The sequence below is a fragment of the Molossus molossus genome, unplaced genomic scaffold, assembly GCF_014108415.1.
Source record: "Molossus molossus isolate mMolMol1 unplaced genomic scaffold, mMolMol1.p scaffold_m16_p_13, whole genome shotgun sequence".
In the NCBI taxonomy this organism is placed as follows: domain Eukaryota; kingdom Metazoa; phylum Chordata; class Mammalia; order Chiroptera; family Molossidae; genus Molossus; species Molossus molossus.
The window spans coordinates 7,849,498-7,872,592 of record NW_023425348.1 but is presented as its reverse complement, the minus strand read 5'-3'; the positions used below and the strand labels follow the sequence as shown (position 1 = coordinate 7,872,592).

The 23,095-nt window shown below is 42.2% G+C and overlaps 1 protein-coding gene across 1 annotated transcript in view; it reads left to right on the top strand.

Annotated features, from left to right (window-relative positions):
• NXPE4 (neurexophilin and PC-esterase domain family member 4) overlaps positions 1-22,546 on the top strand; it is a 65,871-nt gene extending 43,325 nt beyond the window's left edge. Inside the window, 8 exon segments of the mRNA XM_036258203.1 lie at positions 15,991-16,209; positions 18,489-18,533; positions 18,536-18,660; positions 18,662-18,818; positions 18,821-18,883; positions 18,886-18,983; positions 19,949-19,983; positions 22,303-22,546. Coding sequence (XP_036114096.1) covers positions 15,991-16,209; positions 18,489-18,533; positions 18,536-18,660; positions 18,662-18,818; positions 18,821-18,883; positions 18,886-18,983; positions 19,949-19,983; positions 22,303-22,546 — 986 coding nt within the window.
• Positions 22,547-23,095: the final 549 nt, after the last annotated feature.

Sequence of the window (23,095 nt, the reverse complement as noted above, 5' to 3'; positions counted from 1 at the left end):
CAACCGCACCACTGTGCGAACACAAGTGATCAGTCACCTAATCAGGAACATCCCGACACATGTACTCCAAGGGCCACTGCAGTGTCAAAGCCAGGTGCATGTGACAAGATACTCATGGTTTCCTTGTAGTTTATTTTTTATCTTCATGGGAAATATGCTGTTTCATGCAGATAGTGAATAAAAATATGACGTGTTCGCAACATAAGTCGCTGGTTTCGTGACAGCTTCTTGCATTTTCTAATCCTGTTTGAGAATTTGGGTGGTGAAAAAAAGTTCTTCCTCCCAGCCCTGCCGCTGTGGCTCAGTGGTTGAGTGTCGACCATGCACCGAGAGGTCGCCGGTTCAATTCCCGGTCAGGGACATGCCCGGGATGGGGGAGATCCCCAGTGCAGAGCATGCAGGAGGCGGCCAGTCGATGTTCTCTCTCATCAGTGTTTCTGTCTCTCTCTCCCTTCCTCTCTATCTAAAATCAATGAAGAAAAAAGAACTCTTCCTCCCAGAACCCCAACATGCTCCATGCCTCTCAGGGGTCATAAGTATTGCTGAGACACTAACTGGAAGGACTTGGGTCTGAAACCCCCTTTTACAAAGGGACTCTGGGCATGGCAGTTGCCTGAACTTCATACATTTTCCCACAGCACATCTGAACATGGCACCGAGCCCATGACCCTGTGTTACAAGTAAATCTGGGGCATGGGGAGCTATCTATCCATCTACCTGCCTCCTCACTGGCCCTTTTCCCTCCATTAACATGATTAGATGCAGTAGCTGGTGCCCTTCATTAGTACTTATTGACATAGAGACTCCTATGCCAAGTTCTCGCTGCTGGAACCTGGAGTCTTTTTAGCTATTGAATCTCCTCTCATCTTCCCAGGGGTAGGGACCCTCCCCTTGGTCTCAGACCCCAAGGACATGGGCCTTTCTGCCATTCAGTGCAGCCTCCGTGGCAATGGGGGCACACCTTGTTTGATTCCTGAGGCGACAGAAGCCATTTCCCTAGCTCCGTCCCCACCACCCGTCCTCCGCACACCTGCTCTTTGCTGTGCCCGGCGCGGATCGTCTGCCATGGTGCTTGGACTCTCTCAGGCCCTGGCCAGCGCTGCTCTTACCCGAGGAACTGAGGACCTCCTGGGCTGTATTTCCTCCTGGGCTGTATTTCGCTGTGTAAATTCGTGGCCCCAGGCTTCCGGCTGACCGAGCTCCCGTGCTCAGACCCCTCGTTTGGGCCCATAAGGGAAAGAAAACTACTCAGCTGAAGACGATGGGGACCCTCACACTAACTGCAAAGAGAGCACACTAGGGAGAGCAGAGCTGCTGCTCCCACCCGGTTCTGAGCCTTGTATTTGAAGCATGATGGACAACACATGCATGAACCACAGGGTCGACCTCACCTGGGTATACCCTGGGTGCCGGAGTCACGCTGAGCGGTGGAAGGGGCTCTGACTCAGAGGCCCAAGAGCAGGAATCCTGGTCCAGCTCTGTTTTGAAGCTCACCAGACAACCCGGACAAATCCTTTAAACTCTCTCTGTGCTCTCGGTTCTTTAAGTCAAGCATCTCTAGTATGCCTATCTCATGAGAATGTCAGGTTAATATTAAATATTAATACCTACGTGACAAAAGCAAATTAAAACCCATATATCTATGTGCCGCAGGGTAGACCATGAACTTGGGTAGTTGCTGACCTCAGTTCCCTAAGGAACAGCCAAACCAGACCCACTGCAAATATTTCTCTCTTCTTAGGGGCTCCCCAGGTAGACCCGGACAATCCTGGACCCGGTCACATATGGTTAAAGCAGCTTTTCCAACTGTCATTATGCAAAGATATAAAGAAGTATTGTTAAGGCCAGGTTGGGAGCACAGTCAAGAATGTTGGAAGGATGATCAAAATCGTAAAGATCCCTGGGAAACAGATCTTGCTTGTTTTATATGTATTTACATGAAAGGACTGATGGACGTGTTTGACTCCTGTGTGGGACGGCACCGATGACACCGCGGAGGGATTCACCGTGTGACCACCTCCTGCTTCCGACGGGCCCCGGTGCATTGGTCTGGGCACCTGCTCTCTCTGGCACCATTTCTATCAGGTCAAAAACACAGATCCCAGATATTTCAAACTCGTGACTGGAAACTATTACTCTGTCATTCTGAGATTTAATCAATATCATTGCCTTGCCTACGTTGTATTTGAGATCCTTTCGGTTCAATTGAGCAAATTTATCGAGTCCCTAGTCTATCCGCGGTGCTCTGCGCTTCAGCCCTGGCGACTGGGTCTTGAGGACAAGCCTATGGTGGAAAGCAGGCAGTCGGGCTCTCTCTGGATGGCTACCCACCTCAATCACCCAGCTTCCAGCTTCATTTGCTCATTTCCTTGTTGGTTCTTTATTGGACACCTACTGGAATTAGAAGAATAAAGTCTCCAGACATTAAAATGATCTCATATATACTGAGAATTTCATTCTCCCTCCCCATGTCTGTATGAACGGATAACTAGTTTGTGAGCCTCCTTAAGGTGAAGCTGGCATGCCTGGCACTCACCTTATGCCTGGCACTCACCTTATGCCTGGCACTCACCTTATGCCTGGCACTCACTTCGCTGAAACAGGCAGGAAGTTGTGGGCTAGTGGTGACAGTACTGCAGACCACAACGGACACCTGTGACCCATTTGGACACAGGGGAGGTACCCCATAGTGGACTGGGGGCTTCCGAACAAAGACTCAACACCCAGCTTACTAGTTTCTATGTATGAAATTGGACGAGTCTTTAAACTCTAAGGGTATGAAAATATTTGCAAAATTGGGCAGGCGGGAGAAGGGGTAACATTCATTCTTGGGTGCAGAAACCTCTAATGTCTGTGTGTAAACTTGGAATCCAGGGTGGGAAGTGCTTCTGAGGGAGAGTAAATTTTGCGAGATGGAAAATTTTAGAAGGGAGCATTCAAGCAAACGGATTTTAAAAGACAATGTGAAATTCCAGGACAAAGGCACACAGTAAGATGTAACTGTAGAAAAACATTGATACAGCCTAAACATTTTTAAAAGAAAAAAAAAGAAAATCTGAGTTTTAAAATAATTATTTTCAAACTTGAGGGATGCCAGAAAGACTGCTAAGACAAGAAAAGGAAACATATTAACAGATTTGTAATAAGAAAGCTGGAAAAATCAAGTTACAGTAACAGGGCCCTGGGATAATGTGATTATCAGGGTCAGTGTTTACTGGGATGTTTGTGTCTGTTCTTTGTGTTTAAAGAAAGACAAGAGAAAGCCTGTTAGGTGACACAGAGCCTGGAGATTTCACCTGGACACGAGCACTCCTAATCCTTCAGGGCCTGAGCTTCTCACCTTCTTAGAGGACACGGTGGGCTCCATGTCCCAAAAAGGGCTTCTGTTGAAGACACAGCGGATAGCCAAAGACGGCAGCTGGGAGGCAGCAGAAGCAGCTGGAGGGCCAAGTTCTGTTCTGAAAGAAACTTATCTGAGGACCATGAGTCAGAGGTATACACTTTTCATGTGTTTCAGCATTTCTTTTCTGTTTTTTTTGTTTTGTTTTGTTGCCTTGTGCTAGTTTTCGTATTGTCTCTTATAGGATTCTAATCCTGACGATGACTATGACAAATTATAAGCTGTTTTAGTAGCCTTCTGGATCACGTCTACAGTCTCCCAAAACTCCACACAGGTAGGAATTGTTTCTTTCTGTGTTTCACAAAAGTATACTCTTACTTGATGTGTCACCTGTTGTAAGGTGTAAGAACCGGTGTACTTGATAATCATTATGCAGCATGGGAGAGGGTAAAATTGTGTGTGTGTGTGTGTGTGTGTGTGTGTGTACACACATTCTTTTGTCACTAATTTTCACATTGCCACCATCTTCTCCCAACATTTAGCTTATCTTTCCACCTTCCTTTAAGGGATCTTCTGAACAACAGAATATTTTCATGTTTGTGTAGTAAAATGTATCTGTCTTTCTTGACAGTTAATGACAGTTAATGCTTTTTAGAGTATTAAGAGGCTCTTTCTGACTCTAGTGTCAGATATATTATCTCCATATTCTACTCAAACTTTTAAAGGTTGGTTTAGACATGTAACCCTGTAATATACCTGGAATTGTTTTTTTCTGATTTTTCAGCTGTTTTTATTTTACAGTTCTTTCTTTCCATATTGATTTATCATGTGACTTTGGTTGCATGTCAAAATTTCTAAAGTACAGGTCCCTTTCTGGGCCTTTAGTTCTATTCCATTGATCAGCTTGTCTTCCTTGTTCAATACCACATGCTGTAATTAATAGAGCTTCATAGTCAGTCTTGAAAACTTTTAAGCCAAGTTACCATTGTTTAAACTACTTCAGAACGTTCTTGGCCTGTCTTGGTCCTTTACCCTTTCTTATATATTTTAAAGTCAGTCTGTCAAATATGAAGAACAATTCCACTTAAATCATATGTGCATTATATTAACCATGCAGATCAAATTGGAAAAACTGACATGTTTATAACATTATTTTACTGTTTAGCAACATGTAATATCTCTCCATTTATTTAGGTCTTCAAGATCTTTTAGTAAATATTATCATTTTTGCATATAGGTCGTACACATTTTTTTGTTAGATTTGCACCTGTGTAGTCTGTAATTTTTTGTTACTATTGTAAATAGTGTCCTTTTAAGTACATTTTCTAATTGCTTGTTGCTGGTATAGAGGAACACAATTGATTTTTGCACAGTGAACAGCAAGCTTGTACTTTCCAAGATCTCTAATTGATTCATTCGTTTGTGGATGCAACTCCATCTAGCATCTCTCTGAGGATAGAAAGTGTACTTGTTCTAAAGTTGTATTTTGCTTTTTCTATTCATCCTGTTTTTTCTCATGATGGAATTTGATACCTCCCTTTCACAAACTGCCTTTCATACAATTCTGTGAATTCCTGATGTGTGGACACCCTTCTACCTGAGATTCTGTGATGGCCAGTGTGGAGTGCTGCTGCCTTTTCCCCAGCATGCTTTGAGCAGACAAGCAAACCCCACTGCGGGGCCATGCGTGCTCCCATGTGTCTTGGCTGTTGTCAGGCGCACTGGCTTCTCCCTGCTTCCCTCACTTCTGTAGCTATAGTCGTTACTCAGCCTAAGTCCCTGTTTCTAGCTGCCTGGGAGGAAAATAGGAAGGTTATGGGCTACCTTTTTGCACCCTTCAGTTATCAACCCCTCCAACCGAGTAGCGTCCCTGGAGTGGCTCCCACCTCTCGCAGAATTCTCATGTCCACACATTTGCCTTTCTTCCTGGATCTAACCGCATCTGCCTTTCGTTTTCCAGGAAATTCCTGGTCAGTTCCGGTCCAATCAAGGCAACTCTTCCTGTTTCCCAGAAACGTCTTAAAGTTTTTTCTTTTTGTCTTTTACGATATTTGATGGTAGGAAATCAAGGCTGTATATAATATGCACTTAGGCCTCCATTTTGAATCAGAATTCCCCTGTTAAATTTCTACTGAAAAGTTTTTGTGCACAGAATACTATTTCACTGTATTAAAAATCACTTGAAATTTTATTTGAGATTGTAGCTGTTAAAAAACACTATTCTGGCCCTGGCCGGTTTGGCTAGAGCGTCCGCCTGTGGTCTGGAGAGACCCGGGTTCGGTTCCCGCTAAGGGCATGTACCTCGGTTGCAGTTTGTCCCCGGCCCTGGTTGGTCGTGCAGGTGGCAGCCACTCGATGTGTCCCTTTCACATCGATGTTTCTCTCTCTCTTTCTCTTTCTCTCCCTCCCTCCCTCCCTCCCTCCCACTCTATGTGTACAAAAAATAGAAAAATGTCCTCGAGTGAGGAAAAAAAAAATTTAAAAAAACAAAAACAAAACACTATTCTGACAATGTTCAGATCCTCTAGGTTCTTACTCATTTTTATATCTAGTTCCTACAGCAGCTACTGAGTTTTTTCACATTTCTAATTATGATTGTGGATTTTTCTATTTCTCCCTTTACTCTTTTCAAGTTTTCTTTCATGTAGAAACGCATGTATGTGTAGGTACATTCACACTTAGGGTCGTGTTTTCTGACACAATAATGCTTTTTAAATTTTTATCTATTCTTCTAATATATTTTTATTGATTTCTTTAGAGAGAGAGGGAGGGAGAGATAGAAACATCAATGTGAGAGAGAAACATCGATCTGCTGCCTCCTGGACTCCCCCTATTGGGCATTGAGCCTGACACTGGGCATGTGCCCTGTCCAGGAATCGAACTGGGACCTCTCAGTCCGTGGGATGATGCTCAGTCCACTGAGCCACACCAGCTGGGCGACACAATGACTATTTTTAAAATATGAATTGTTTGTCTTTATTTCTGCTGGTATTTTTATTTTGAAGTCTACCTTAACATCAGTATTAGCTTTCTTATGCCTACATGGGCTGTCATTTTCCATCCATTTACTTTCAACCTATAGGTATTTTTATATTTAAACCACATTTTTAGTAGGAAGCAAATAGTTACGTCTTAATTTTTTTTAACTTAATTAATTTATTTATTTTTGTTACAGATGTTTCTCCTTTTCCCCCACTGATCCCCCATCCCCACCCTCCCTGCCCTGTCCCCAGCTTTGTTGTCCATGTCCATTGTTCATGCACACATGCATATAAGTTCAGTGATTTATCTCTCCCTCACCACCCCCTCTCTGGGGATTGTTAGTCTGTACCCCACTTCCACGTCTCTGGGACTACCCCATTCCTCAGACTATTATGTTCATTATATTCCACAAATAAGTAAGATCATATACTTGTCTTTCTCTGTTTGGCTTGTTTCACTTAGGATGATACTTTCCAGGTCCCTCCATGTCGTCTCAAAGGATAAGAGATCTTTCTTTCTTACCGCTGCATAGTACTCCATTGTGTGTATGTACCACTGCTTTTTTATCCATTCGTCTACTGATGGACATTTGGGCTGTTTCCATATCTTAGCTATTGTAAATAGTGCTGCTATGAACATGGGGGTACATATATTCTTTCTGATTGGTGTTTCAGGCTTCTTAGGATATATTCCCAGAAGTGGGATCACTGGGTCAAATGGAAGTTCAATTTTTAATTTTTTGAGGTAACACCATATTGTTTTCCATAGTCGCTGTACCAGTCTGCATTCCCACCAGCAGTGTATTAGAGTCCCCTTTTCTCCACACCCTCGCCAACACTTGTTGTTTGATGATTTGTTGTTGGCGGCCATTCTGACAGGTGTGAGGTGATACCTCATTGTTGTTTAAATTTGCATCTCTCTGATGATTAGTGATGTTGAGCATTTCTTCATATGTCTCTTACCCATTTGTATGTCCTGTTTGGAGGGGTGTCTATTTAGTTCCTCTGCCCATTTTTTAATTAGGTTCTTTGTCTTCCTTTTGTGAAGTTGTATGAGCACTCTATATATATTGGAAATTAACCCTTATCTGATATATCATTGGCAATTGTGCTCTCCCATACAGTGGGTAGCCTTTTCATTTTGATGATTGTATCTTATGCTGTGCAGAAGCTTTTGAGCTTGATGAAGTCCTATGTGTTCATTTTCTCCTTTGTTTCTATTGCCTTAGGAGATGTATCAGTGAAAATTCTGCTGCATATGATGTCTGAAATTTTGTTACCTACAGTTTCTTCTAGGATTTTTATGGATTCACTGGTCACATTGAAGTCTTTTATCCATTTTGAGTTTATTCTTGTGTATGGTGTAAGTTGATGGTCTAGTTTCATTTTTTTGCATGTAGTTGTCTAATTTTCCCAACAGCATTATTAAAGAGGCTGTCCTTACTCCACTGTATGCTCTTGGCACCTTTGTCAAACATTAATTGAGCATATTGTCTTGGGTCCATTTCTGGGTTCTCTGTTCTGTTCCACTGGTCTATATACCTGTTCTTGTGCCAGTTCCAGGCTGTTTTGATTACAGTGGCTTTGTAGTATAACCTGAAATCTGGTAATATGATCTTCTTTTTCAAGATTGCTGTGGCTATTCGAGGTCTTTTTTGGTTCCATATGAACTTTTGAGTACTTCTTCTAATTCTGTGAAGTATGCCATTGGTATTTTGATGGGGATTGCATTGAATCTATAGATTGCTTTGGGTAGTATGGACATTTTAATGATGTTAATTCTTCCAATCCAAAACAAAGTATGTGCTTCCACTTTTTTATATCTTCCTCTATTTCTTTTTTCAATGACCTGTAGTTTTCTGCTAATAGGTCCTTTATTTCGTTGGTTAAGTTTATTCCTTGGTATATTAATTTTTTCTGCTGCAATGGTAAATGGGATTGTTTTTTCAGTTTCTCTTTCTGTGATTTCATTATTGGTGTATAAGAATGATGTTGATTTTTTTATGCTAATTTTGTGTCCTGCTAATTGCCAAATTCGTTTCTTAAGTCTAGTAAATTTTTGATGGAGTCTTTGGGGTTTTCTACATATAGTATTATGCCATCTGCAAATAATGACAGTTTTACTTCCTCCTTTCCAATTTGGATCCCTTTTATTTTTTCTTCCTGTCTGGTTGCTGTGGCTAAGACTTCCAGTACTATGTTAAATAAGAGTAGTGAAAGTGGGCATCCTTGCCTTGATCCTGTTCTTAAGGAAAATACTTTTAGTTTTTGCCCATTGAGCATGATGTTGGCTGGAGGCTTTCATATATGGACTTTATTATGTCTAGATATGATCGCTCTATTCCCACATTTCTGAGCATTTTTATCAGAAATGGATGCTGGATTTTGTCGAAGGCTTTTTCGGCATCTATTGATATGATCACGTGGTTTTTATTCTTCATTTTATTTATGTGGTGTATCACATTCATTGATTTGCAAATATTGTACCAGCCTTGCATCCCTGGGATGGATCCCACTTGTTCATGGTGGATACTTTTTTTTGGTGTATTGCTGGATTTGATTTGCTAGTATTTTGTTCAGGATTTTGGCGTCTATGTTCATCAGGAATATTAGCCTGTAGTTTTCTTTCCTTGTAGTGTCTTTTTCTGGTTTTGAATTAGAATTATGCTGGCCTCATAAAATGAGTTTGAAAGTCTTCCTTCTTCTTGAATTGTTTGAAATAGTTTGAGGAAAATGGGTGTTAGTTCTTTTTTGAATGTTCGGTAAAACTCCCTCATGAAGCCATCCGGGCCTGGACTTTTGTTTGCTGGGAGAGTCTTGATTACATCTTCAATTTCTTCTGTTGTTATTGGTCTGCTCCAGTTTTCTATCTCTTCCCAGTCCAGTTTGGGAGACTATGTGTTTCTAGAAATTTGTCCATTTCACTTAGATTGTCAAATTTGTTGCCATATAATTGTTCACAGTAGTTGTTAACGATCTTCCACATTTCTATGGTATCAGTTGTTACTTCTCCTCTTTCATTTCTGATTTTGTGTATTTGAGTTCTCTCTCTTTGTTTCTTGGTGAGTCTAGCTAAGGGTCCATCAATTGAATTGTTTTCTTGTTTGTTTTTGTTTTTGTTTTTGGTCTCTATGTCATTTATTTCTGCTCTGATCTTTACTATTTTCTTTTTTCTACTGGCTCTGGGGTTTTCTTTTAGGTTGTTTTCTAGTTCTTTAAGTTGTGAGGTTTGATAGCCTATTAGCGATTTTTCTTGCTTCTTGAGGTAGGCCTGTACTGCTATGAACTTCCCTCTCAGAAGTGCTTTCGCTGAATCCCATAAGCTTTGTGTTGTTGTGTGTTCATTTTCATTGGTTTCCAGGAAGTTTTTAATTTCTTCCTTGATCTCCTCAGTAACCCATTCATTGTTTCTTTAACCTCCATGTGTTCAAATGTCTTTGCATGTTCTTGTTGCAATTGATTTCTAGTTTTATGCCATTGTGATCTGAGAAGATGCTTGATATAATTTTAATCTTTTTTAACTTGTAGAGACTTAGTTTGTGTCCCAACATGTGGTCTATCTTTGAGAATGTCCCATGTGCACTTGAGAAGAATGTGAATTCTGTAGTTTTGGGGTGTAATTCTCTGTATTAAATCCATTTGGTCTAGTGCTTCATTTAGAGTCTCTGTTTCCTTGCTAATTTTTTGTCTAGAGGATCTATCCAGTGATGTCAGCGGGTGTTGAAGTCCCCTGCTATGATTGTATTGCTATCGATTTCTCCTTTGAAGTCTTCCAGAAGATTTTTAATATATGTTGGTGCTCCTATATTGGTTGCATATATGTTTATCAAGGTTATATCTTCCTGTTGGGTAGATTCTTTCAATATTATGTAGTGGCCTTCTTTGTCTCTAGTTATCATATGAGTACTGCTACTTGAGCTTTTTTTCCTTTCCGTTTGCTTGGAAGATTTTTTTCCATCCCTTCACTTTCAACCTATGTGAGTCTTTTGTTGTGAGGTGGGTCTCTTGTAAACAACATATAGATTAGTCATGCTTTCTTATCCAATCAGCTACTCTGTGTCTTTTTATCAGAGCATTCAATTCATTTACATTTAAGGTGATTATTGATATGTACTTATTTATTGCCATTTTTGTTTAGAGTCGTTATATTTTTCTTCCTATTTCTTCTGTTAATTACATTAGTCCTTTTAGCATTTCTTGCAATCCTGGTTTTGTGCTAATGTATTCCATTAGACTTTTTTTTTTTTTTTTTTTTTTTTTTTTGTCTGGGAAGCTCTTTATTTGACCTTTTATTTTGAATGATAGCCTTGCTGGGTAGAGTAGTCTTGGATTCAGATCCTTGTTTTTCATGACCTTGATTACCTCATGTCATTCCCTTCTGGCCTGTAGTGTTTCTGTTGAGAAGTCAGCTGAGAGGTTTATGGGGTTTCCTTTATAGGTAACCTGTTGCTTCTCTCTTGCTGCTTTTAGGATTCTCTCTGTGCCTTTATTTTTTGGCATTTTGATTACTATATGTCTTGGTGTGGGTCTGTTTGGGTTATTCTTACTTGGGGCTCTCTGTGCTTCTTGAACTTGAATGCCTTCTTCCTTCACCAAATTCGGGAAGTTTTCTTTCACTATTTCTTCAAATATATTCCCTAACCCTTGCTCATTTTCTTTTTCTTCGGGGACTCCTATGATGTGCATATTATTATATTTCCAGTTCTCTTAAGCTGTCTTTCTGTTTTTTAATTGTTTTCTCCTTTTGGTTTTCTGATTGGTTGATTTTTTTCTACCCTATCTTCTAATTCACTAATCCTGTGCTCAGCTTCTTCTACTCTGCTATTTAGACCTTCCAATATGTTCTTTATTTCTACTATGTCATTCTTCATTTTTTCTTGGTGGTTTTTAATTTCCTACTGGTTAATTTTCAACATTTCTATGTCTTTATTCATGGTGCTCATGTCCTTACACATGCTGTTGAGCTTCCTCAAGATCATGGCTCTGAATTCTAGTTCTGTTAACTTGCTTAACTGTACCTCGTTTATCTCATCTTCGGTAGAGGTCTCTTGTTCTTTCATTTGGGATTTGTTTCTTTGTTTCACTATTTTGGCTATCACAGTGGGCTTTGGAGCCTTCCAAATTTCCCCTGTGGGTGTTGGTGTTCTGTTGTTTGTGGCTCCCTCTCCTGGGTTTGGATGAGCCAGGGAGGACCCAGGTTAAACATCACTGTCAAGTCTTACTTTCCTGGTTAGAGTTGCTAGCCCAGGGATGGTACAGTTATCCTCTAGCTTCTTGCCTGGAGGCTATCAGTAGCAGTTAACTGAAGAACCTTGGCTTCTCAGTTGAATGAAAAACTCCCTCAGGTGCTCAGCATAAGGGGATTTCCTGGGGGTGGGACAGATGCTTGTTGTTAATGGCCTCAGTTTGCATTTCAATGGCCACCGGGTGGGGTTGAATCTCTGAGGAAGGGGCTGCTGCCTCTCCCCAGAGCCCTGGGAAGGAATAAGATGACCACCGTCTTGCGTGGCCTCCACTCAGCAAAAGCTCTGAGCGTCCTCCTAATCCCGTGTTCCCACACAGTTCCAGTCCAGTCTGCCCTCCCTCTGCTGGAGCCCAAGGTGCGTAGCTGTGGCTATTTTAGCCTCTGTCCCGGCTTTGCACTGTGGAGCTGCTTGGGAGTGTAACCAAGGGCGCTGGTCACAGTTAAGGCGACTGCTCACAGCTAAGGCCACTGCCGACCGTGGGCTTCCAGCCTCCCTCTCATGTCTCCGGAAGCCTACCAGGATTGAGTCAGTGTCCCTAATTATGTGGTTCTCCAAGCTGCTTTTCTGTTGCTTTTTCCCAACTATTTGTCTTTAATTTCATTGTAATTCCAGTTTGGTCCTGGGAGATGGTCTGTGTAACTTCCATTCACTCCACCGCCATTTTGGAATCCACCTAGATGAGTAGTGTTTTAATCCATTCAGCCATCCTATTTCTTTTTATTGGAGTATTTAGTTCATTTACATTTAAAGTAATTAATGATAAGTATGTACTTACTGCCATTTTGTTCACTGTGTTTTGGTTGTTTCTGTAGTTCTCTCTTCCTTTCTTCTTCTCTTGATCGTTTCCTTGGTGGTTAGTTGGTGTTCTTTTGTGTTTTGTTTAGGTTCCTTTCTCTTTATTCTGTGTGTACTTTTATAAGTTTTTGGTTTGTGGTTACCATAAGGTTTATGTATATCATTCTATATCCATAGCAGTGTGTTTTAAGCTGATAGGCATTTAAATTCAAATATACTCTAAATGGACTATATTTTTACTCCCCTTCTATTCTTCATGTTTTTGATGTCATATTTTAAATCTTTTAGTTTGTATATCTCCTAACTACTCATTGTACTTTGAGTTGAGTTTGATACTTTTATCTTTTGACCTTTGTAGTAGCTTTTTAAATGTCCAATTTACTGTATTTATTCAATATTTGACTTTACCTGTGAAATTTTTTCTTTTCTCATTTTCTTATTTCTGGTGATGGCCTTTATTTTTCTGCTTAAAGAAGATTCTTTAATATTTCTTGAAATGCTCATTTAAGGATAATAAACTATAGTTTTTGTTTTGTGTTGTTTTGTTTTTTGTCTAGGAAACTTTTTATCTCCCTTTCAATTTTGAATAGTTACCTTGCTGAGTGAATTATTCTAGGTTGTTGGTTCATACTTTAAAGATGTCCTGCCACTCCCTTTTGGCTTATGAAGTTGCTGCTGAAAGTCAGCTGATAGCCATATGGGGTTTCCTTTGTATGTAATTAACTGTTTTATTCTCGCTGCCTTCAAAATGCCTTCAAAATTGTCTCTTTATCTTTAACTTTTGCCTTTTTTTTTTTTATCATCCTTACCCGAGGACATTTTTCCATTTATTGTTCAGATAGAGCGGGAGGGAGAGAGAGGAAGAGAGAGAGAGAGAAACATTGATGTGAAAGGGACACATCGAGTGGTTGCCACCTGCACAACCAACCAGGGCCGGGGACAAACTGCAACCGAGGTACGTGCCCTTAGCGGGAACCGAACCCGGGTCCCTCCGGACCGCAGGCCGATGCTCTAACTGCTGAGCCAAACCGGCCAGGGCTAACTTTTGCCATTTTAATTACAGTACATGTTGGTATAGATCTTGTTTGGAAGTCTGTTTTTCCTTAGACCTCGATTTCTGTTTCTTTTTCCAGGTTATTTCTTCAAATAAAGTTTCTGTTCTTTTTTTCTCTTTCTTCTACTTCTGGAATAACTATATTGTGAATATTCGTATGCTTGATGTTGTCCTAGAGGTCCCTTCAACTGTCATAGGGTTTTGTTCATTCTTTTCTTTTTGCTGTCTGAATGGTTTATTTACACTACTCTGTCTTCTAGATCGCTTACCCATTCTTTTGTATTAGCAAATCTGTTCTCATCTCTTTTTAATGTATTTTTTGTTTTAGTTACTGTATTCTTCAGCTGTGCTTCGTTCTTAATTATACTTTTTAACTCTTTGCTGAAATGCTCCCTAAGTTCCTCTATTGACCTCTTAAATTTGGTGACCTCTTAAATTTGGTGTCATTATGATTATCTGTTTGAATTCTTATCAGCAAATAACTTATCTCCATTTTCTTAGGGTTTTTTTTTTCCCCAGGAGACCTTTCTTGTTCCTTTATTTGAGAGATATTATTCTGTCCTTTCCTTTGGTTTAATTTTTTTATATTGGTTTATATTCATTAGACAAAATAGCTATATCTCCTAGTCTCGAAAAAGCAGCCTTGTGTAGAAGTACCTCTATGTGCCAGGTGGTTTGGCAGGCCGGTTGGAGCTGAGCAGGTGCCTATGGTGTCTTGGGCACTAGTTTACTGAGTTGGTGCAGCTCTGGGCAAGGAGGCCATGTGCTTGTAGTAATACCCTGTTGATCCTCTTTGCTCACTTTGTTCAGAGCCAATATGGACTCAGTTGATTTGTCCTGGGAACACTCTGTGGTGACCTTGTAGCTAGACCAGAGCACCTAGATAGAGCTCCCACCTGCTCTTATAAGGTGGAGGGGCCCAGAAACAATGGTGATCACCAGCACTTCTAACCCTGGAGAATTCCTCCAGTTCCCAGAGCGCTCCTGCGGCTCAAAGCCGTCTCTATACAGTCTTTCTTTTACTTGTTGTACAGAAAGTAGTCTTGCCTAGAAATAACATCTGTGTAGTCTATGTATATTTGGGTAGGCCATTTGGAACTGGGTGGATGCTTATGGTACCTGGGGCACTGGCCAGTAGCACATGGTGACAACCTGTTGATCCTATTTGCGTCCTTTGTTCACAGCCAAAATGGGCTCTAAGCAGTGTGGCTGGGAACACACTGTGGTGACCTGGAAGGTGACCTGAACAGAATTTCCACCTGCCCTATTGAGGTGGAGGGGAGCATAAACAATGGCACTCACTAGCACCTCCGATCTCAGAGTTGTCACAGCTTCCTGAAAGCTCCCATGGTTCCCAGCCTTCTCTATACGGCCTCTTTCTCTCGTTTGTTGTTTATTCAGCCCTCTGCTATCTCTCAGGACTAACTGCTCTCCGTATAGGTGTACATTTCAGTATGCTCATGGGAGGGGGTGAGTTCACATCTGGTTATGCAATTGACATCCTGGACCCCGTTTCCTGACCTTTGGGTCCACCTGCAGATTAACTTCTGTATTTCTTTTTACCTCTTCACACCATCACACCAGCACTTCCCACATCACAAGATTCATCATCTAGAGGTTTCCAACCTGCCGTCTAGGAGTCATTTTATTACAATTTCCCTTTCTTGGTCTTTGTCACCTTTCCGACCATTTTAACATACACAATAGCACTTCCATACTTATATTTCTTAATTTTCCTTCAATATGTTTGGCTCCAAACATCCTAGGAAATCCCTAAATAAAATTATTTAAGGCAGAAGCTTTTATATCTCTGCAAGTTCAGCATTAATAGCTTCCTAATCACTAATAAACTCATTCACACTAGAGTGTAAATATGAACCTAGAGGTAGAAATGGCATTTCCACCCAGGATACACAAGTACAACCATACCAGATGTTAAAATATTAAACTACTTCCTCTAGTTGGTATATAATCATCTCACCAGGCCTACCAAGCCTCCTCACCATCCTAGCAAACTCAGCCCCTCAAATTCCCAGACTCTTCACAGTGACTAATAGGTTAATGCCTGGCCCATCTTGGACCTCCAGGACTGCTCCAGCCCACAACCATATCCATATGGACAGTCCAGGTCCCAAACCAAACCATTTTTAAATTTTTTTATCGCACCTTACATTTATCTCAAAGTATTTATAGTTTGATGGTGGCATTTAAGACACTGTGGTAGAATATGACCAACATGGGAGTAAAGTGGGTTAAATTATATAATAATTGAGTTGCATTACTAAGCAAGAATTGATGGCTTTGTTTTCATAAGAAGGCAAACAAACACTTAAATTTTACCCAGAAGGCCTGTTATTGGGAGAAAACATGTCTTCTACAATGAACATTAATGTGCATCATTTAGAAAATTCATATCAGAGAAAATGTTTTTGAAAAATAACTCCTTCATTAAGAAGATGATGCTCTATAAGGCTTTTCCACCCCCTCGTGCCCTATTAAGAGAATACTTGGAAAGATAGTAGGTTCTTAATAAATATTGATGGACAATATATTTTAGAAGGTCCTATCTTGCAGATTGTTTGGCAGAAAATACAATTCCAATGAAAAAGAAATGCAAGTTTAGAATGGCATCCACAATCCCCAGTGGACATGTCTGGAAAGACACATGAACTCCTGTCTCCTGTAGTTTGGCTCCAACTGAAATGAACGAATGCCAGCGAGGAAAACTCATATATCTAATGGGAGAGCCCACAATCTGCCAGTGGATGGAACACTTCAAAGACAATATTAACAGTGTGCCTAAATCTAAGCCATTATTCATATCCCTTTTAGAAACCTCTTTTTCATTTTAAGGAAAAAAGTAATATGGAAAATACCTCTTCTTTTTTGTACTTCTTAATCTAATACAACAACACTTTTTTGCAAGATTTTGTTATCTTTCCTTTAAAATAACACATTTATCTGAATGGAAAGGAACTAGTGTTGAAAAGTGTATTACATCCTTGTATCTGAAGAACTCACACCAGTATTTACCCAGCATGTTCAGAAAATCATGGATGGAGCTGAGGATAACTTAAGATATTACATTGTCCACTTTCTACAGTTGGCATAATGATTAAGAGTGTAGATTCTAGATACACATGGCCTGGAATAAAAATCTGGCTTCCTGCCCGGGCCTGTTTTGTTCAACAGTTAGAGCATCGGCCCACGGACTGAAGGGTTGTGGGTTCGAGTCCCAGTCAAAGGCACATACCTGGGTTGCACATTCAATCCCCAACTCCAGTCAGGGTTGTGCGGGAGGCAATCAATTGATATCTCTCTCTCACACAGATGTCTCTCTCTTTCTCCCTCCATCCTTTCCACTCTATCTAAAAATCAATGAAAAAATATCCTTGGGTAAGGATTGGCAACAACAACAAAAAATCTGGCTTCTCCATGTCCAATCTGGGTGACCTTGGGCAAGTTACAAAGCCATTGTGTCCCTCAGTGTCATGTTACAAAGCATTAATAATTCTTTTATACACATTTTATACACATTTTCCTTAGATAGTCTGATAAGGGCCTAGTTAGCAATGAAAAAGCGAAAGGACTTTGTTGTATTCTATTCCTATTACACTCATGTATTCAGAAGTGTTAAGATTGGGTAGACTCTTTTCACGAGAATTGGGAAGAACTTCAAATTTAAGTGTAAATTCTGTCACTAGCTGTGTAATATTGAGCAGGTCATGTTATCTCTTGATTTACTTTTTATAACAGCAATTAAGTGTGTGTGTGTGTGTGTGTGTGTGAGTAGGGAGGAGAGAGCACACATGCTTTGAGGTGAATAAATATATCAGTCCAAATAAATGCTTCATAAACTGGAAAGTTCTTCACAAATGAATAGCAAAACTATTATTGTAGATGATGTACTCAGTACCATCCCATGTATAGGAAACACAGAAGTATAGAGTATAATTCCAGTCTTTAAAAAATTTGCAGAGCAAAATAAACTGATGAACACAATAGACCCAGAGGCATAGAAAGGAGAAGGGTTCAGAATGACAACCCTCAGAGGCAGGGGCGGTGGGGCTGGGGGGGAGATAAACCAAAGAACTTATATGCATGTGTGCATAACCTGTGAACATAGACAACAATGCTGTGAGGGGTGGGGTGGGATCGGAGGTGGGTGTCTAGGGAGGAAAGAGGAAAAACATCTGCAGCAAAAATAAATTAATTTAAACATTTTTTTGCAGAGCCTGGCCAGTAGAGATTGAGTATTTCCCATGGACTGAGAGGCCCAGTCTCAATTCCTAGTCTGGGCACATGCCTGGGTTGCAGGCTCAATCCCCAGTAGGGGGCGTGCAGGAGGCAGCCCACTGATGACGCTCACATCCATGTTTCTCTCTCTTTCCCTTCCTCTCTAAAAAATCAATAAAAACAAATTTTTTAAAAAATTACAGCCCTGGCCGGTTTGGCTCAGCGGTTAGAGCATCCACCTGCGGTCCGGAGAGACCTGGGTTCGATTCCCGCTAAGGGCATGTACCTCGGTTGCAGTTTGTCCCCGGCCCTGGTTTGTTGTGCGGGTGGCAGCCACTCGATGTGTCCCTTTCACATCGATGTTTCCCTCTCTCTCTCTCTTCCTCTCTCTCCCTCCCACTCTCTCTGTGCAAAAAATGGAAAAATGTCCTCGGGTGAGGATAAAAAAAAAAAAATTACAGAATATTTGGGGAAAACAGTTTACTTGTTTTGTAAAATGTAAAGACATCAATTAGTGCCTTCTCTAGCCTCAAAGGAGTTTACAGTTAACAAAATGTACAGAAACAACACCTACAAAACTGACACAGCAGCCTCCCGCGATACCAACCCCAGTCCATTTGGTTCCTCATGGTTTTAACAAGGCGCACGTGTGATCCCTTATTTGTATAACACTTTTGATTGTTCAAATACTTTTCAAAACTGTTCCTTCATTTAAACCTGTGATAAATCAGCCATGATTAACTGACTCAATTACAAACAGCAAATCTTTTCTTCTGTCTTTACGATCTTTATAACTTTATTCTCTTCCCATTTTGGGATTACCCGTTTGTCACCAGCCTTGAAGACAGTAGATTTGCATAAATATGGAAAATTTCAACACCAACCGTTATGATCTTGGATAAGAGTGTCACCATCCAGTGGCCAACACGGTTACCATTGATTGGATCAGCGACCTATTCGGTCAGAAAGATTGAGTGCATTGCTGAGGTCATTGACAGAAGTGGAGGAGGAAAAAAATACCATCATTGTTAATTCTCTGGGCCAGCATTTCAGAGCCTTTCCTATAGGTGTTTTTATCTGAGGGGCTCTCAATGTCCAGACAGTTACTTAGCGTCTTCTGAGAAGTCCAGACACTGTGCTTATCATCAGAGTGGAAAACATCAGGAGACACACAGAGATGTGGAGAGAGTTGGTGACTTTCGTGGTTACATTTAATATCTTGTCATAAAGGACATTTTCAGGATCCCAATGTGGGCATCATTGATGCCTGGGATATGACCATTACAAACAGCACAAGTCACCGCTTCTCGGCCTTTTGGCTAAGATCAGGTGTAAAAACGGCACAAGTCATGTACACCCACCTGCCTCAATCTGTAGTCAGAAATCAAATTAATATATTATTCAACTGTTTGCTAAGTAATACATAAGTGTGAAATTTATTCACTGAGTTAAAAGCATGCATTAATTGTTTTCTAACCAAATGCTGGGTTGGCTCTGAACTCCCAATTCACATGAGACAGTCTGTATTATGGCTGATCCATGAACCACCAATGCAACCAAATTAGTTATTTCTAATTTGTGCTCCCACTTACAAATAACAGTACTCACATAAAGGACCTTCTCTTCCTGATCAGGGTCCTGCGACTCTTTACAAATGGGAAGTGAAGACACCTAGTGGTTAAAAGTCCTCTACAATTCATAAAAATTCAGAGCAATACAGTCATGAAATAAATATTGGAGAAAGAAGTCTCATTTCCTCACTTCTACCATTAAGTACAAGTTCAAGATGATTTCCAAGTAGGCAGTCTTGGGGGCTCCGGTGCTGCAGGGGCGGCAGCACCCCGAGCAAGGCCCCGGGCACTGGAAACCTCTGACTCTCCTCTCCCCGTGGCTAACCCCACTGCGAGGAGCAAATCTCATTCAGTAGAATGTGTCTTTCAGGAACAGAGGATGACACTGGTGATTCGGGGAGCTGGGCTCCAGTCCTTTGGCAGCCAGGGATTTGATAACTTTGAAGAAGTCACTCCAGCTCTCTGAGCCTCAGTTTCCCAAATACAAGGGTTAGCCTAAGCTCTGTGACTGTCAAACCTTGCCATGTGCAGACCTGGGTGCCACAGGTGATATTTCAGGTGCTGCCTGGAGGGACAGAAATGAGGAGAGGAGCCAGGGGCAGATTGCAAGTCCTGCCACACCAGCTAGAGTGGCAGCCACTCCGCGCTGTGTGCACTGGGCTGCTGGGACGGCGGTCGGTTAGAAAAAGCTCCTCCGCTTAACCTTTTTGAAAACCATTATGCAGATAGTCAACCACCTGGGTTTCCATCAGCTACACGGGTAGGTTAGCATTTCAGTCTCTCTCACTTGCATTTCAATAGGCTTCCCCAAAACTTGACCACGAAGTGTGATTAATAGAAGAGATCAGTTGAATAGGACAGTATAATTATTACAAAGCAATTTGGTATCATAGTCCTCCTCAATTTTTTCCCCTGACCTACTCTTGCTGAATCTAGGAAAAACAATTATAATAGGACTCTTAAATCTTATTCACCAGTTTCCTCCAGGCAAGAGATATTACATTTTCTACTTACTTGCTCACGGACCACCATTCATACTTCAGTGCCCAGTAAAAACTCAGGTAGTAAAAAATATTTATTAAGTCCCTGTCATGTGCCAGGAACTGTTGGCCTTCAGGGACACAAGAAGGCTCTGCCACCGAAGATGTCCATTGTCACAACGGGAAAAGACAAAGAAGAGACATAATCATCCCAGACCTAGGTAGCTGGACGAGGTATGTGATGGGCGGGACGCGGGGGGAGGAAGAGCGCGGGGGGGGGGGGGGGGGGGGGGGGGGGGGTGACAGCCCGCAGACGGCGTCTCGGGGGTGGGGTGGGGGGGGCATTTCAAGAGATCGAAATCGGGGAAAGGAGGCCTCCGCGGGACAAAGTGCAGACGGAGACCCTGGAGAAGAAATGACCAGAGAAACCCGAGGCGTGACGAGCCGCCGCGTGTTTAAAGAGCAGGAGACGGCTGCCCCTGAGCACTGTCAGGGAGGGAACAGGGAGGGAGAAGGGAAGGAGGACGGCGGGGTACAGATCAGGAGGGCATTGCGGCCATGGCAAGGAGTTTGAACCTGCCCGAATGACCACTGAAAGGCAATAGCAGTGGTCTCAACCCTCCTAGTGCCGCGACCCTTTAACACAGCTCCTCATGTTGTGGGAACCCCAACCATAACATTATTTTCGTTGCTACTTCATAACTGTAATTTTGCTACTGTTATGTCTTAGGCGACCCCTGTGAAAGGGTCGTTCAGCCCCAAAGGGGTCGCGACCCACAGGGTGAGAACCGCTGCAATAGAGGACAGGAGAAGGGGAAATAGGAGAGAGGGGAGGACAGAGAAAGGGGGAGAAGGAAAGAGAAAGGAAGAAAGGAAGGAAGGGAGGGAGGAAGGAAAGGAGGGAGGGAGGGACGGAGGGTCTTGCTACCTTAACTCTGACATCGCCATAGGCTGCTGCAGTTGCCAAGGTCAGAATGAAGGAGAGTTGAGAAACCTTGGTGCTGCATCTGTTTTTTCCTATTAATAAAGTGACTTCCCAGGACCACTCTCCAACCGTGGGAAACATGCACAAGGGGCATTGGGGGTCTTGCTAAAGGGGCAGATGCTTTTTTATTTTATTTTTTATTTATTTATTTATTTTATTGATTTTAGAGAGAGAGGAAGAAGAGGGAGACAGAGATAGAAACATGGATGAGAGAGAACATCGACTGGCCTCCTCCTGCATGCCTCCCACTGGGGTCGGGCCCACAACCTGGGCATGTGTCCTCACTGGGAATCGAACCGGCGACCTCTTGGTGCCTGGGTCAACGCTCAACCACTGAGCCACACTGGCTGGGCTGCAGATGCTTTTGAAAAGAACACAGAGAACTATAATTTTAGAACAGAGACTAAAATTAGAATATGACCAAAATTCGGGGAGGGGAGGAGAAATCTGTGTAAAGGGCAGTGTGAGCCCCGATAGGGCAACGCGTTCAGAATGATACTTCTCAGAAGTCAGCACTTTCTAGGGGGAATTCGTGAAGGCTTATATGTTCTTTCAAAAACTGAGTCATGATAAACCTACAGGTAACTGTTGCCATGTCTGCTTAATGTTCGATATGGTCATTCCCGTCATAGGTGATCTCCCAGTGTGTACATAGCAAGTGCAAACTGGTGTTCAGCAGGAGGAGAAAGAGAGAAGGACGGACACACAGCCTTTTGGACAGAATGGATTCTTAGGCAAGATGGATACATACTGCTAAAGGAAACAGAGCGGTAAATACTTCCCAGGGAAACCATTATCGAGAGGAAGGATGCTCATGAATGTATACTACTGAGAAGGTGAAGACTTTTTGGGGGTTGGGGGTGGGGGAATATGACCTTTATTGAGCTTATCCACCGACGTGTACAAAACCAAATGTCTGTTACTATAACATCAGCATCACAATTGAAATCCAACCATTGCTTCAAAACAGTCAACTCAGTCAAAACCTACTGCCTCAGAATCAATAGCTTCTCTGAAGCCACACGTAAGTGCAGAAACTTGGTTGGTTGGGAAGCCAATGAAACTTCCAACTTGCTCAAATAGAATTACCAGTAGGCAAATTGTGTTTCCACAGAAATGCAGTCCACTGGGATCACCGACACGGGTCAGTTGTTGGCACCGTAGGGTCCTGGAATGATGATGAGAAATCCCGCATCCAGGGTGGACTGTCTTCTGCTGTCGATCCTCCCGGAGTGGTGGGTGTGTGGAATGACGCCATCAGCAGCTGTGGCCTTGATGACAGGGTTCAGTTCTTCATCTCCACCGGCAGCAAGCTGCAATCGACAAGGGGCAATACGCTCCGCCTTGCAGCCCTTTGATTGCTCTGCTGCCAATTCACGTACCTCTGCAGGGGGGTGCTCTGCGTGGCTGCACTGCCCACAGCCGCAGTCCGCCACACGCCCAGGACCGGTCACCCTGGATTTCAGGGCTCTGTGGACATGGCCCACTGGAAACTTCAGCCAGAGCTCTGAGAGCCGGAAACCGGCCTGGCCTTGGCCCTCTGAGTCCCTCCCAGCCTGACCGACCTCTGTTTCCAGTTCTGTTGGAGCTCAGGTAAGCAAGGCAGGGGGAGAACTAGTCAGACAGCCATGATTCAAACTGCTGAGAAGACAAGGAATTTTTAAAATTAATATATGAGGATCTTCCCAAGGAGGATGTTTCGGAAGTGGTCTAGTCTTCGGTACCAGTTAGGGCTGAGTTCCTGAAGTTATAATCTCTCGTCATGGGTTAGTCCGGATCCAGTTTGGAGGTAGAAGCCACAGTGGACTAAACGGGAAGTCTGATGTAAAGAATTCTTAAACTCTGCCCAACAGTGACTGTATGATATAAGGAAAGTCTACTGGTACCCTTAGGGTGAAGGGAGGGTG